Source organism: Grus americana, chromosome 18 (assembly GCF_028858705.1).
Source record: "Grus americana isolate bGruAme1 chromosome 18, bGruAme1.mat, whole genome shotgun sequence".
Taxonomy (NCBI): Eukaryota; Metazoa; Chordata; class Aves; order Gruiformes; family Gruidae; genus Grus; species Grus americana.
Window position 1 is genome coordinate 2,775,577 of NC_072869.1, and position 14,894 is coordinate 2,790,470.

At 51.1% G+C, this 14,894-nt stretch overlaps 1 protein-coding gene across 3 annotated transcripts in view; it reads right to left on the reverse strand.

The window, feature by feature from the left end:
- The window catches only part of MAP2K6 (mitogen-activated protein kinase kinase 6), a 58,326-nt gene that overhangs the window by 11,463 nt on the left and 31,969 nt on the right, over positions 1-14,894 (reverse strand). For 2 of the 3 annotated variants that reach the window (XM_054846743.1, XM_054846745.1), the window contains 5 exons: positions 13,259-13,386; positions 12,468-12,545; positions 11,562-11,701; positions 8,630-8,675; positions 4,563-5,195 (listed from right to left, as the gene is read on the reverse strand). In XM_054846743.1, coding sequence (XP_054702718.1) covers positions 5,118-5,195; positions 8,630-8,675; positions 11,562-11,701; positions 12,468-12,545; positions 13,259-13,386 — 470 coding nt within the window. In that variant the 3' untranslated portion in view covers positions 4,563-5,117. Of the gene's footprint in view, positions 1-4,562; positions 5,196-8,629; positions 8,676-11,561; positions 11,702-12,467; positions 12,546-13,258; positions 13,387-14,894 lie in introns of those variants that run through there. The other variant, XM_054846744.1, reaches the window with a different exon arrangement.

Below are 14,894 nucleotides of genomic sequence, written 5' to 3' on the forward strand. Positions count from 1 at the left end.
CTGGCCTTATTCCAGCCAAGCCAATGGAGCAATGCCAGTTTACACCCTCCATGACCCTAGCTCTAAACGAGACCCATCCCCATCTGCAGGAATCGTATCACCAGCAGTATTTCCCCAACAGCAGGGGCACACCAGTGAAGGCAACTATTTGTCTTTCTCTGTATCCGAAAAAGAGAGCTGCATGTGTCCAGGAAGCTCAACAATAGACATGTCAATAAATATGAGGAAATTCAATGAAAAAGCAACAGCAACAAAAGGAACCCCAAGGAGCAGGGAAGTGGATGATTTTTGAGGCAAGACTATAAGATCTGGTTTGGCAGGAGCGTAACTAAGAGGGATGTAGCAATCTTTGGCATGTGAAAGAGTGAAAGCACCAAGGCGGGCTCCCAGAGTTCCTCTAAGAGGAACAAGATGGAAGGGAGAAAAAAAAGAGCATCTTGGCTGGCTTTTCTGAGAGAGGAGTTTGGGGTTTGTTTTTAATAAAAAAGAGGTCTATTAAACAAGCTGGTGGGAACCTTGTCTGAACTACATCAGAACCTTGTCTGAACTACATCAGACCAGCCACAAAAGCAATGCTGCATTGGTCGAGCAGGATTTCCTCTTCCAAAACGTCTAGGAAAGAAGGGAAATGTGCAGGTACGTACTTAGCATGCAGTGACCATGGAGAAATCCCAGCTAAAGCTCTGCATGCCGGTGGCCCTGCCCTCAGCACCAGACACTGCACGGCTGCATGGGCGAAGGGCCTGGCAGCCCCTTCCCACCAAGGCGAGATGCAGCTAGCACTGACCCAGCAGGCACGCAGCCACCTCCCTCTGCACCTCCTGAACAACTGGGAGCTTGACTGCATGTCTTTTTATAGAGTTTTTTCTGAGTACTGACCCACCAACTGCCTCCTCCATCACACAAGGGAGGCCAGCTGCCTCCAGAAATGGCATTCCCACCTCTTTAACAAGTCAGAAATGCCTCCTTCCTCGCCAGTAAACCTGACAAAAGTCAGGAAGAATGCAGAAATACAGTACATAGATATCTGTATAAAGTTCTGTACACCTGGAAAATCTCCAGAAAAGATGGGCATTTCACCCACTGCAGCAGCACAAACCTGGCATTTAAAAATAGTAACCAGCAAATGCCCTCCAACTTCTCTTTCAAGTTTAAGGGTCCAGAGGGCTCTTGGGGACCCAGAAAGTAGCTTTCCTGCCAGTGATACTTCAAGAGCTCTACTGATGGCAAGGCCTCAAGCATCCAGGAGGTTGCAGGAACATCAAGAGCTGTACAGTGGAGGAAAAAAAGAGGATGAACATCATGCCCTGGTGGTCCCCCACTGCCTGCCATGGGGACAGGCTGTGCATCGTTCATGCAGCCCGGTAACCACTGCTTGGGGCAGAGCAGAGCAGCCCTCCCTGCCTTGCAAATGGCTAACTGTGCTGGAATTAATTCACGCAGCTGGTCCAGGTCACAGCTCAGTGCTCAGATCCAAGCAGCTTTTCTCTCCTCTCCGCTCCCTGGTGTGGTTTTGGTTTGTTTCAGGGTCTATGGCACAAGATCGGCTACTTTTGCAGTTTAAAAATCCCAGCTCAGAACAATCTAACGTGCTGCCCAGAGTCCTGTGCGGTCTGAAAACAAAACAGCTTTTTGAAGAACGGCTTTAAGCCCCACCACCTTGGCTGTTCAGGGGGCATGGTTGTTGGGAAAGGCTTAATGTCCCAGAAACCATGCCTGTCCTAGGCAACCCTGTGCTCGTGTGACAGCCAAGCAAAGTTCTGAGCACTGACCAAAGGCTTCTCATCTTCACAGAGGTTACAATCACATGAAAGAGAAAAGAGTCTGATTTTCATCTTGTAGCCCAGTATGTTTTCAAAGCTTTTAAGCACACGGGAGTCCCTGGCTCTCCTCCCTGTGCCGAGGCCACCAGCTCAGGCTTCTCTCTAAGAAAATCCTGGGTCAGGCCAATCTTTGTGTTCACACAAGACAAACAGGCTCTGCATTTCTCTCCTGCCATAGTTACCTTCCGCAGCGGTGATCACTCGGATCACTGTTTTCGGTCACACTGGTCATACAGATTCACACTTACTCTGGGCTGACGCAAATGACTTTTAAAGGAACAAAGTCATGGAGAATCAGGAGGGAAGTGAAGTGATTTGTTGCATGCCCTATTGTAATGTCATTAAAACAAAGGGATTAGACAGCCCAAGCACTGCAAGAGCAAAAAGCATAAAAGAAAGCACTCAGCATGTAGTGTTGAGGCATGTAAGAATCATTTTAGAAGGTTACTAGCTGCAGACAACACTGACATTAATTTTCTATTGGAAAACGCTGGTGACATTAATATCTGCTATTAATACTGAACTTTGACAGTATCTTATAAATTCAACCTGTCAATTACAATGGCACTGAAATAAAGGTGCTCTGAGGTCAAGGAGATGTGGTGTCCAAATGGGACTTATATTCCAGGAGAAAAGCGGCAAAAACAATCTTTAACAAAAGCATCAGCTCCATATGTAGGAAAACCAAAGGGTGGTTTTAAATGTCATGTTTTTCAAAGCGAGAATTGATGCTGGAACCAACTCTATAAACTGGCTGGCTGGACTTTTAGCTGCAGCTGAGGACAATCAATCAAAACAGCTCTGCGACTCTGAGAAAGTGAGAGAGAGAAAACACACACACACACACACCATGGAATATGAGAGGGCAGATTATGAGCCATACGAGGCCTCTTAAAATTACACTGCGAAGTAAAACATCCTTGTGTTTCATCTGCAATAAAATGTAACCTGAAAGGTTCCCCTCGACACAAAGCGGAATATGGAGCTTATCGTTACTGAGGGCCGGGCAGGCTTGTGAAACATGGCTGAGGAAGGGGAACCTCTTCCCCAAAGTCTGCACAACCCACGAGCCCTTCGCAGCAAGGAAACCCCCGCACCCCAACTCCTGCGAGCCCTCCTCAAGCTCACCCTGCTCTGCAGCTGAGGGGCACACAGATTGATAAATCCCCATGAGCAATGCTCCCCTATCTCCTTCGGTGCTGGCCCCAGGGCGGAGCTGCACTATTCTGGGGTTCACAGCCACCTCTGCAGGCACTGCCAGCCACGGCCGTGGCGGTGACGGTGGCAGCCCAGGCACTGGCGGTGTCTATGTGCACCTCTGCAAAGTGGGTGGCACGTCCCTTGCACAAGAGGTGCCACCGATCGGGAGCCCCTGCTCTAAATACTGCCCTCCCCATCAGCCCTTCCATGGGATCGCTTCCCAAACAGATGCTCAGGCTAGTCCAAAAGCCCAAACCTGCACCAACAGAGACTGGAGCCACTAAACTGGGAGAGACAGGGCTGGATCCCAGGCTGAATTACATCCTGCACAACTGAAAATACTGCTGAGCAAGGCATGCTTCTAGTTGGGATTTGACTCTGAGAGTCTGCGTCAAGCGATGGATGGGGAAGTGAAGCATGTGGAGGGGCACGAGGCATGCGTGCACGCTCCGGCACAGCCGCACGCCCAGGCACTCCCCTTCGCAGGGCTGGGGGAAGGAGACACGGGCAAAGGCAAAGGACCTCATAGCCGAGCGAGGCAGCTATGCAGGTTTGGCTCAGTCAAACCAGCGTCAATCTGGAGCCAGTGGCCTTGCTCCAGGCTCAGCAACACCTTGCAGTGCACGGTCCCCCCTTTCTCTAGACAGTAACCATGTTACCTAAAAGCAGCGTGATCTGCCATCTCGCCCTCCCACCCTGACAGTCCCCGCACTCCTGCCCTCGGCTAGCAGCTTTTCTCTGAGGACCCGGCCAACAGCAACGAGCTCCTGGTACGGGTGGGCTGTGGTTTCCCTGCGTGGTTTCCCAAGCTGCAGCTCTCACAGGGGACACCTGCAGCCCGTGCCGGAGCCCAGTGCTCCTGGCTGCCTTCAGCATCCCGACCAGAGCTGGACACGGCCCAAACCGCACGCCGGCACGGGCTCCAGGGGAGCTCGCTAGCACTCCCAAAGTCTGTGGGCAAGCACAGAAGGATTGCTGCCGATGCAGTGCCGAGAGCCCTGGAAACTCGCACTGAGATATCCCATTTTTCACAGATGTCACGCTATGCATACTCTTATCCTTTCTCATCTGGAAGGGGAGAGAGGAACTCCCTTTTAGGCCCAAAGCAGCTCATCCCCAGCCCAAGGGAGCCCCAGACGCTGCAATGCTGCTGGGCTCGCGGGCAGGTGGGGACCGAGCACTGCAGCCTCCTCCTCATCTTTGTGCAACTTATCTGACAATTTATTTCCCCCTAGGGCTTTTACCCTAACAATATATTCCCACTCCAGACCTCATCACCTGCCTGATGTAGCAGAGTAAGTCGGTGGGACATAGGGCAGGGGCTCTCGCTGGGCAGGGGGCTGGCAGTGCACTGCGGTGTCCGGAGAAGAGGTGACGTCACGGGACGCTGGGGCCTCCCTCCCATACAGTGATGCTGCCTCGCACCCTGCGAAAGCAGCTCGAGTAGCTGAGCTGAGATCCTTGTTTATAAATTCTTTTTATGATGCACATTAAATATTTTCCACAACACAGACACTTCGTCTCTTCTTTCTCTTTTCCTTTGACACCTTTTCCCCAGCAAAGCCCTACAACTATTGCTTGCTGTGGCCTCATTTAGCATCATCATCGTCACCACGCATTCATCCTCATATAAAACAGAAATCTATTCCATCAAGCACTTAACATAAATATTAAAATAATGGAAGGGACAAAATATAAATCTACATACAACTTCATGACTACCATAGCACCTATTACCATGACAAAGCAAATTCTGGTTCAGGGGAAGGGGAATGAGGAGAAAGTTAGGAAGAGGGATTTCAACTGTCATTAAATATGTAAATCACTCTCTCAAATTTTTTTTGTTTTGTTTTTGTTTTAAGGTTATCATCAACCTTATTAAAATTCATTTCACTAACCAGCTCGTTCTATGTCACTATGGATACCAAAGAACCCTTTTAAAAACTTCGGCGAGGCGGGGGTTTCTCAGAATAAAAACAAAACAAAACAAAACACGGCGACTTTCTGCTGGTGCTTTCATGACAAGTCCTGCCACGCGCCCCTCCCCTGCACCCACCAGTCCACAGAAGGGCAATTCATTTACAAGTCCAGTTCTCAGTCTCCCAGGATGAGTTTGACAAAAGAGGCGACGTCTGTCTCTTTGGATTCGTGCAGGGTGAAGAAAGGATGTTGCTGGGAAAGAAAAGAGAGAACAAATAGAAAAGTTTATTATTCACGGCGCTGAGAACCGATCCTAAAAGCCTTTTAGACACTCTTCAAGACAGTGAAAAATATTTTGTTGCTAGTATCATATATTGGGCTTTCCATGTCTTGCAGCTGAGGCAAGTCGGGGAGCCCGAGGGGCCACTTTGTGAATGGCTCCACATTTGTGCTGCCCTCTCGGATTCCCTCTAAACCCTGCCCTGGTGGGGATGGCTGAGCCGGGCTGCTCTCGAAGCAAGGGAAAGTATTAAAAAATACTGCCTCTGTCTCTAGCACATCGTGCCCTTCGGCACACGCTGGCTGACAGCTCTGCAGTGCCCTGGGAGGAGATGTGCTCCTCCTGAGATGGTGGTTACCCACCCCACCGTGCGCCAGCTCCAACGGGAGCAAGGAAAACCTTGCAGGAAGGCTGACTGCAGTGGGTTTTCCCTCAGCTTCCTGCTTTATCTGTGTATTTACCCTCTGGTGACTTTTAAGTCTCATTTCTTCCCTGCAATTGCTCATACTCGCAGCAGGAGATGGCTACTTTACCCCTAACAACCGCAAAGAGGAAAGCCATCCTGGCTGGAAAGCCATCGGCAGCTGTATGTTTAACTACTTAATCGTGACCAACATGGGAAGACATCCTGCCAGAAAATCTTGCCTACATTTCAGCACAAATGGAAAAATATGTGTAAGGAGAAAAAAAACACAACCAAATGCCCCCCGACAGCAACAGCAAAGCCCCTCTCGCACCAGCGACTCAGTTTGCTCCTGGGGGCTGCAACGCACCAGCTGAGATCAGCCAACTTCCACCTGAAATCACCGAACACTGTCTGACACCCACTAACCTGGCAGTTAATTATATTTATTTGTATGGAGGGTGTCAGAGAGAACCAAAAGGCAGCTGGGGCCGCGTGGGGCTCACAGGTGACCTCCGCTCCGTGCAAAATGCTGTTGTGCTTCCCATATGCAGGCTGGGGGAGCTAGGCTTGATTCCTGACCCTCTCGTTTCACACCAGATTTTTAAAGACAATTTGGGGTTTCCAGGGTTTTTCAAAGCTGCTCGTCTCCTCAGTCCCTGAGCACTGGGTATTTCAATGATCACGTATGGCAGTGGCCAAGAAGGGCACAGAAAAGAGGCTTTCCAAGGTGGGCTTGAGTGGAAAGTTATCCAGCGAATAAAAAGAACCAGCTCTGAGCAGCCGGGAAGCGACCCAAAGACACACCAGCAAGGAAGAGGAAGCACAATTATGTGGGAAACGGAGCTGAAATGGGTTGAGGCAAGGATCCAGACATAATTTAAGGTCTCCCTGGGTCAGACAGTCACGGGAATTGAAGTGTCCTGAATAACTCTCGGAGAGATGGCCCAAACGGCCTGCTGCGCTATTAGCCCGGCGTGATGCCGCTGCTTTCACATCCCAGCTAAGTCGCACCCAAAGCAGAGCTACCGCAGCCTGGAAGCACCCGCAAGCATGACATGGGCGGCAGCGGTGGCCTCCAGCCCTGTCTCTCAGTAAACCCAAGCCCTTTGCAACAACTGAGTCTGGTTATAGCACAAAACACCCCGTGCCAGGTGGGATGTGCTCCACGTAATGTGCAGACCACCGGGGAGGAGTCCTGCAGTAGTTTCATGCTCCACTTCACCTGGGGAAGTGGGTTTTAAAATGAAATTAAGCATCCATATCAGTTTTCCTGATGCTCAAGATAGCACAGAGTCATATTTTCCATGAGAAACCTCAATTCCACAGGAAAGCAAGGGAGCAGTCTTGGTCTAAATGACAAGTCCAATCCAGTACCGCAACTTAATGCCATAAGAGAGAGAGGAGGGAGAAAAAAACCCCAACAAAACAGCAACCCTCAACCACAGGACCTCACAACATTCATGTCAGCCATAAAATACCACAGCATTGAGATACTCTGGAGAGGTGATCCAAGAACCTAATTCAATAGAAATGCACTCGCTTGCCAATGGGTATTAATGCTGCAACAGACGGAGTTGCTCCGGTGAACCTTTTTGATTAAAGGCCATTTGGCAAACTTCAGAATTTTTCTTAAAATATATACGTATTTATTCAATAATAAATAAAAAAAGGAAAAAAAAAAGCCTCCCTTTGTTTGAAACCAGTATTTGGGCAAACTGTGTGTAAATCAGATCTATATATAGTCTAATTGCATTACAGGGCCCAGCAAGGAATGCCACAGGAATTATTCATTGCTTACAACTCACGTTCAAAAGGTACATGGAATTCCAGCATGTCTTGCAGCTAGGGAGCACCTTGAACCCTGGCACCTTCACACCGCAGAGGTCCCAACACCTCCGAGCAGACTGTGATGGGGCTAACCCCTTGGATGGCATAACACCATGTCCTACAAGTTATGGGGCGGGAGACACCAATGCCTGAGGAAATTCTGCAGCAGATTCCACCCTTAACCCAGAAGATCTTGCCAGTGGCACCAGACAGGGGTGGGCATGCAGGGACAGGCAAGCATTTGGGTTAGGACCATCAGAAATAACAAAGTTAGGTACCTTCCTGCCTTTAGCAAGCTGTGAATCAGGTGCAAGTAAAAGAGAGGACTAGATGCTTATGGGAGTGAAACACTGACTGCCTAAGCTCTCCCGCTTTTTGCCAGCTATTAGGAGCACCAGGATCAATACCAGAAAGGCCATGAAGCTGTGGAGCCCTAGCAGAAAAGTCTCACCACAGACTCTGTTCTTGCCAGCTCCAGCCCAAAGCTCTGGCTGAGTGTACACCAGCGTCTGCGCTGCTCGGAGTTCATCAGCAGTTAAGTGCATCTGACCTCAAAGCCCTGCACTGCCTTGCATTCCCCCCATCGTAAGCCTTTATCAGCATTTTCTTCCTTAGTTATTCCTCTGTCCTAGACAAGCTCACAGCAAACAGTCTCTAAGCAGCAGATGAAATTCAATAACCGGAATGATTAGTCACAGACTGGTCTCTGTCCCTAACATCCAGGAATTACTCTGTCCAAAAAGTCTCCTCTCCAAGGCACCATGACCGTGAAGCCTAGCAGGCCACCCAGCTCCTCCAACCCCTGTGGAGCGTCCGTGGTGCACGCATTTTATTTAGGTGTCTGAAGCCATCACACAACGCAAGGAGAGGCTTTTATCCTCGCTGACTCTTCACAGCCTCATTCTTCTCCCTTAGCAAATTTGTTAACTGCGATTACATATCTTTCTTCCTTGATCTGACTGGAATAGCACCTGAACAACATTTCCAAGAACATCTCTGATTTGCAGTCACCCTCCCAAGACCCTGAAGTGCCACGATTCTCAGATCTGTTACGAAAATAGAGACGCGAAGGATCCCAAATCACCAGTCGCTATTGGAAATTCTGTCTTCAGCATCTCATTCTAATCCATCCCAGCTCTGAACCAATACACTGCTTAATCCAGGCACACTCACCATAAGCTCTGGGTATGTTGGCCGTTCTTTGGAATTCTTCTTCAAGCTTTAATGAAAAAAAGAAGAAAAATTTTAAAAGTTATATTCCGTGTGTAATTTAAGCAAGGCCATAAAATTATGCCATGACAAAAGCAAGGTTTCAAGTCCCTGTAGAGCAAGTTCAACTACTAATCCATATGTTAAGTGAATAATTTAGGCCTTGAGGACACCTACAGCCAACACAGCCTGCACATGGGCCCCGTATGGTGCACAGCGCTGGGTACACACAAGTGCAGTGAGCTCAAGGTCGAACAGGAGATGCAGAGACACCATATATACCAGTCAAGACACTGCCTGTTGCTGGGGACCAGGTACAATTGGGGTTTGGGGTACTATCCAGTAGGCCAGCGGCTAAGGGAATGGATATAGCCTCCAACCTCTGACTGGGAGTGGTGACCGAGTGGTTCCAAAGCACGTGTACAACTATTTGTTTATCACCAGGCTGTTATCAGTGGGGACGGTTACATGGGACATCCTTTTTTTCTCCTCTCCTACAACAGATGGCTCTGGAGGGTTGTAGCTGGAAGTTATTTTGGTTTCCCTCCAGCAGAAAATAGCTTTAAAAAGACAGGACGTAATCTCTACTCACTTCCTGACAGTGTATTTAGGGGAAAGACACTTGGAGCAACTTGAAAAGATCTTCACACACGTACACGTCGGTGGCGGGGAAAAGGTGTCACACTGAGCAAAACAAAAGTGAGAACCTCGGTGATGATAAGCCGCTCCTCTGCTGGGATTTGCCGGAGCCCAGAGGAAGCGGAGGACACACACTGAATAGATATTTCCTGCTTGCTGTGTGTAGCGGCCTCATGTTTAGTGTCATGTTGTGAATGAACAGAGGAACCTAGTAACGATACGTGCCAATATTGCCGAACTGAAGGTACGGGATGTGTCACATCCTCTGAGCTCAAAAGCAGCCCAAGCTGAGATGCTAAGGTGAATTTGAAGGTTAGGTGTTTCCAGAGGCAGGACTGTGGTATAATCCTCTTAATTTAGACCCTCTACAAACAAAAACCTTGTTCCCAGGTTACTAATACCAGGAAATCTGGTGACAAGTTAATGAAATCAATGTAAATCTTCAGGAATGAAGAGCTATATTTGGATCTGATCCCGACTCGGACATCCCAGGAACTTGCCTGCAGCGGCTACAGGTAGTCAGACTTTCGCTGCCCCAGGCAGCAGCTGGTGTGATTCGCTCTGCGACCTCTTGAATTTGAGATAGCCCTAAGCCAGGTCAGTCTCAACACACTGAGCTGATGTGACCTGGTTCAGTGTCAGAAGAAATTCTCAGACTCCAACAACACAAAACTAGTGCAACCTGCGGCCAAAGCTCATTTTTCCAAGTCCATGCCACTCCACTGGTGTTGAGGGCTCTTCAGCAATCCTAGAGGATAGGATTTGCAAAGAGAGGAACCACCACGTGCTCCCCAAAGCTTTCAAGACATGAGCGGTGCTCAGCAGGGCCACTCTTCTCCCTGCCACCATCAGCAACGGCTGTGGATATCTTACTCCTAAATCAGCCCACGGCTATAGCTGCAAGACACCGTGCTCGCACTTTGCAAAAGCAAAATATTCCGTGGGGAACAACAGCCTGCCTGGCACAAACAGGCAACTTTGCAAAAACAAGTAGTGAGCCAGCAGCATGGGAGAAAGGCAGCTGGTCCAAAATCTAAGCGTGGGCCTTGCAAAAACGGTGGGCATTTTGTGAGAGGGTTTTTTCCAAGCCAGCTCCCACCTCTGACAGACACAGAGCAGTGTGGGCACGGGCAGGTATTCCCCAGCACGGGTGGGTAGAGAGGCGTGTGGCTGAATCACGGGCACCTCGAAAACACGTTTGAACAAGACTCCGAAGAATCTGAGTGTCGGTACTTAAAGTCCCCGGGCAGGAGTGGCTGATAATCCCCTTCCTGGGTCACAGCAGAGCCAGCTGGGCTCCAGGCCCTGACGCTGGCAGCTCGGGAACAGTCTCACATTTCTGTATTTGTCGATCTGCCGTCCTTTCTTGGCTACCATGCAAACCCACCATCCACCTGCCAACTTGGCAAGCCGTGGATGGCACTGCAGCGCCTGGAAAATAAAAACGCCTCCCAGGCGGTTTCCAGGGAAGCTGGAGGGAGAAGCAGTCAGGAGCCGCAGGGCCGCCGCCAGCTCCCTTTGAACCATACGATGAGGGCAGCTGTGAGTCTCCTCGGGTGCTGGGAGAGCCTGTGCTTTTATGCAGCTCTCGCAACCTCCAGACAGCGCGCATCTGCTCCAACCCTTTTCCTACGCCGCGGCCAAACTCTCCCGCTGCTTCCAGCTCCGAGTCCCACGGAAAGCAGCACAGCAGCCGGAGAGCCCCAGGAGTGGGATGGCCGCCGACGGGGGCCACCGTGGGGTGAACTCTGCACCGGCCCTGCCCTCAGAGCCGTGTCCCCATGGGAGCGGGAGGCAGGAGGACGCAGCCATTCCACACCATGCCAGGACCTGCCTGCCCACACCTCCCCAGCCTGCCGGCCCCACCAGACACCCTGTGCTATTGGTGTGGGGTGATCAGATTGAGCAAGTCTCCTAAATCCCTTCTCCTGCGTGCCCCCTGAACGGGACCGAGCCCGTTCCTCGCCACCACAGGCGGGGAAGACCCCCACAACCACCATCACTGGTGCTCCGGCAAAGGGCGTGCATTGTCTGCACAGCGCCAGGCCCTAGCCCGGCCCTCATGGCTCAGTGAGGGCATGAAGGCACATCCCTTCCCCAGGGGCAAAGGTTTGGTCAAAAATTTAGGTTGTACCCCAGAGAGAAGCCTTCGGGGATGGGGACGCAGAAGGCTGCTGGCACCTGCCCTCCTCAGCCTCCCCACAGCATGGCGGAGGCGAGCGGGACCGGGGCGAGCGAGGCCAAGAGGGTATTTTACCATTGCGAGGTAAAATCGACGAACTCTGCCGAGAACTTCTCCGCCGGGAGCTGCGGCGATGGCTCCTCCACCACTTGCTTGAGCTGCTGGAAGGGCGTCCCCCAGGAGTCGTAGGGAAAGCGCAGGATGGCCAGCTCGATCTGGGGAGACAGAGCCCACACCTCAGGCACGGGTGGCGGACATCTCACGGCTCGCCCTCCCACCCCACCAATTTCAGATTCCTGGGTGCCCACCCAGGGGTGTGGTTTTTTGGGCCTCGCACAAATACGTGATGTTTCCTCACTCCCCCCCCCCCGCCACAATGTCTTGCTTAACCTCCCCCAGCAAAAGGGAAAGGCCTGGGGAGAGCCAGCGGTCTCAATCCTCCATTACCCTCGTGTTGGATGTCGCTTGGGAAAGGTTAGGAGTTAAAAAACAATCCCACGTTGCAAAGGGTAACTGCGCTATAAAATCACTTTGCAAGCAGATGGATTCCCCCTAAATGCTGCGTGGGAGATGCCACCCATCCCTCTTTTTCTGAGGGGGACTTTGCTAATTGCTAAATGCTGGGAGTATTTTTTTGTGCTTGAAATCCAACCTGCTCCAAGGCGACAGACGCGCGGTGCCGGACGCCGTCGCCTTAGCCCATGCTGCCATCTCCCGGCAGCCCGTGGCCACGGCAGCAGGGTCATCCCCACCCGGGTGTCACCCACCACCATGACCGAAGACAGCACGGAGTGGACAAAGCAGCTCCATCCTCCTTCCCCTCAACCCTTCGGCGTGCTCCCTGGTACCCCCAGAGCTGTATTCCCGTTCCCACCCTGCCACCTTCCCAGGGAGCCAACGCCACCAGTGTCAGGGGGGCTATGGGGAGGAAAATGAGTTCATGAGAAACATTGAGCCCTCCTGGCATCGCTGTGAGCCTACCATCGTGATCCCCAGGCTCCAGATATCAGATTTGACGCTGTACCCCTTCTGGTTCAGCTCCGGGTTAATTCTTTCAGGCTGTGAAGAGAAACAAAGGTGGCTGAGGAACAGAGATGGCCCCACTGCAATGCCCACACCCACCAACCTCGGATGGGTCTTTCACGGTGGCAGACCAGGACCACTTAGCCCATGCCACCAGCTTGCTCCCTTGGTTGTTGTGGGGCCAGATCTGGTCCCACATCCTTGCCAGTAAGGGCAGAGAGTGAAATGGGTCACCAGAAGCAGATGGTACCTGCACCAGGGATCGGGGTGGTGGAGCTGACCCAGCACATCTGGCACATAGCGGGTGACAAGTCTCAATTCTGCAGGACCGTTTTCACCCTGTGCAAGTGCTCCACAGAGAGTGAATCCTGAACAGCAGCTCCTGGGAGGAGTCTGAGGGACCCAATCCCTGGGGACTGTTTTTCCTCCCAGGTGGAAAGTACTGCTGTCCCCACAGGGCAAGTGGCAAAAATGCAACAGGGAGTAATTACAGAGCCTTCCCCAAGGTCACAGGGAGGTGATAAGGCAGCAGGAAGCTGTGCCCAGGAGATCTGATCTGACCAGGAGATCCATCTCCCCTCTCTGCCCCTCTACAAGTAACTCCAGGGATACGTCTTCCAAAACGAGTCCCCAGGACACATGCCGGAGGCTGATCCTTCCCCCTTTAGGATGACCCGATGCCCAGGCTCATGTTCCTCTGGCTGTCCCGCAGCAGCTTTCACACGCAGCTTCTCCGCGGCTCAACTTACAGCCATGTAGGGTTTGCATCCTGCATCCATGGTTTTAGCAACCGAGTCAACGAGGTAACCGCTAATTCCAAAATCGCACATTTTCACCTGCCCCTGCGTATTGATCAACACATTAGAGGGCTTTACATCTGCAAGAAGGAACACACACCACAGTCACTGTCACGCACGGGCGGCTGTGCCAAGCCAAAAAAAAAGCCAAAGAGCTTCCTATCAGCAGAGGGCACCAAAGGTGCCCGTGCAAACCGCTGCACTTCGTGCATGCCAGAAATCCGTCTGGCTGCGGCTATTGCAAGTTCAGGTGACTGCCTCATGGGCCTGTCATATGTCCTGCAAGTGTCCCTTCACTTGCAGACTCCTCTCTCTGATTTGGGGGAGCGGGAGGTAATCCTGCACGTAACCATCGTATCCCACTGCGCAGGGGATGGCCACGGACATCAGAGCGCTCACAGGGGAACAGCTCAGCAGGGCTGGGGGCATCTCCAGAGGATGTCTGCAAAGGGCTGGAGCTCTGGCAAGTCCCCAGCTGGATCTGGTCTCATGCCAGCAAAAGGAAAATTCCATGGTGAAAGGATGAGGGCAGGCAGGAAAGGGTGAAGAGGAGCAGGGGGTGCAGGGGAAGGAAGGAGCAGTAAACTAAGACAACGATCAGGATTTCAGGAACGGCCTCTAAGGATACCAAGCTTGAAGGCAATGTGAGCAGCAGCAGGCGTGTGGGTGCTCCACACCGTATGGAAATCAGGCCAGTGTCTCATCTATTTATTACTGCCAGATTTATCTGCTTCCCATCACGGCCTTATAATCCTTGGTGCATTCGCACTTGCATCACATTCATGAAGGCAGTTATAATCACCATCAGAAAGGGAAATTAAGGCACAGAAAGAAGCTAAGAAGTGATATCCACGAGAGGATGGAGGTGCTTTCCTGCACAGCAGGCAACGCTCCCTGCCAGGCTAATCCCAGATGAGATGTCAGCACAGCGCGGGGAGCGCAGGCTGCTGCCCTGTCTGCTCTTGTCCCAGCACTGATCCTCAAAAGGGAGCAATCCTTTCCCTGTTGCCACCCAGAAATAAGAGGTCTCTTCTGCAAGAAGCTCCTCTGTCTACATGTGATAAACTATTAAATAGAAGAGCTGAAACACCAGCCGAAGGAGGCCAGAAGCTGCTCTGAAGTCCTGCTTATTAGAATTGGGTGGTTTACAGTTCATTAACATCTGCTCTCTAATCAGCATTTTGCAATCAAAAGCTTCAGGTACCTGAGATCCTCACCCATCTGTTACTACGCTGAAATAAGACAATTTTCAGTGGAAATCAAACAAGCAAACAGAAATCCAGAAGCCGAACAGCATTTTCCACCTACTGTAAATGATACAGAAGGCAGAAATTCAACCCCCAGCCACATGCAGAATGTACAGAATGTGACTGCCTGCTAGAGCTGAACTCTTCGCTTCAGATGCTCCTTTCCCTGGCAGTCACACACTCCAGAGAGGGCTCTTTCCTCCTCATGACAAATTGAAAATGACCCTTTAAAAATAAAGGTGTCAAGCAGCAGCACTGCAAACTTGTTTCTTTCTAAGTGTGTTTGTGGCATCTTTGAGATGCTTTAGAGGGGAAAATGCCAGAAGAATTTAAGGAGGGTA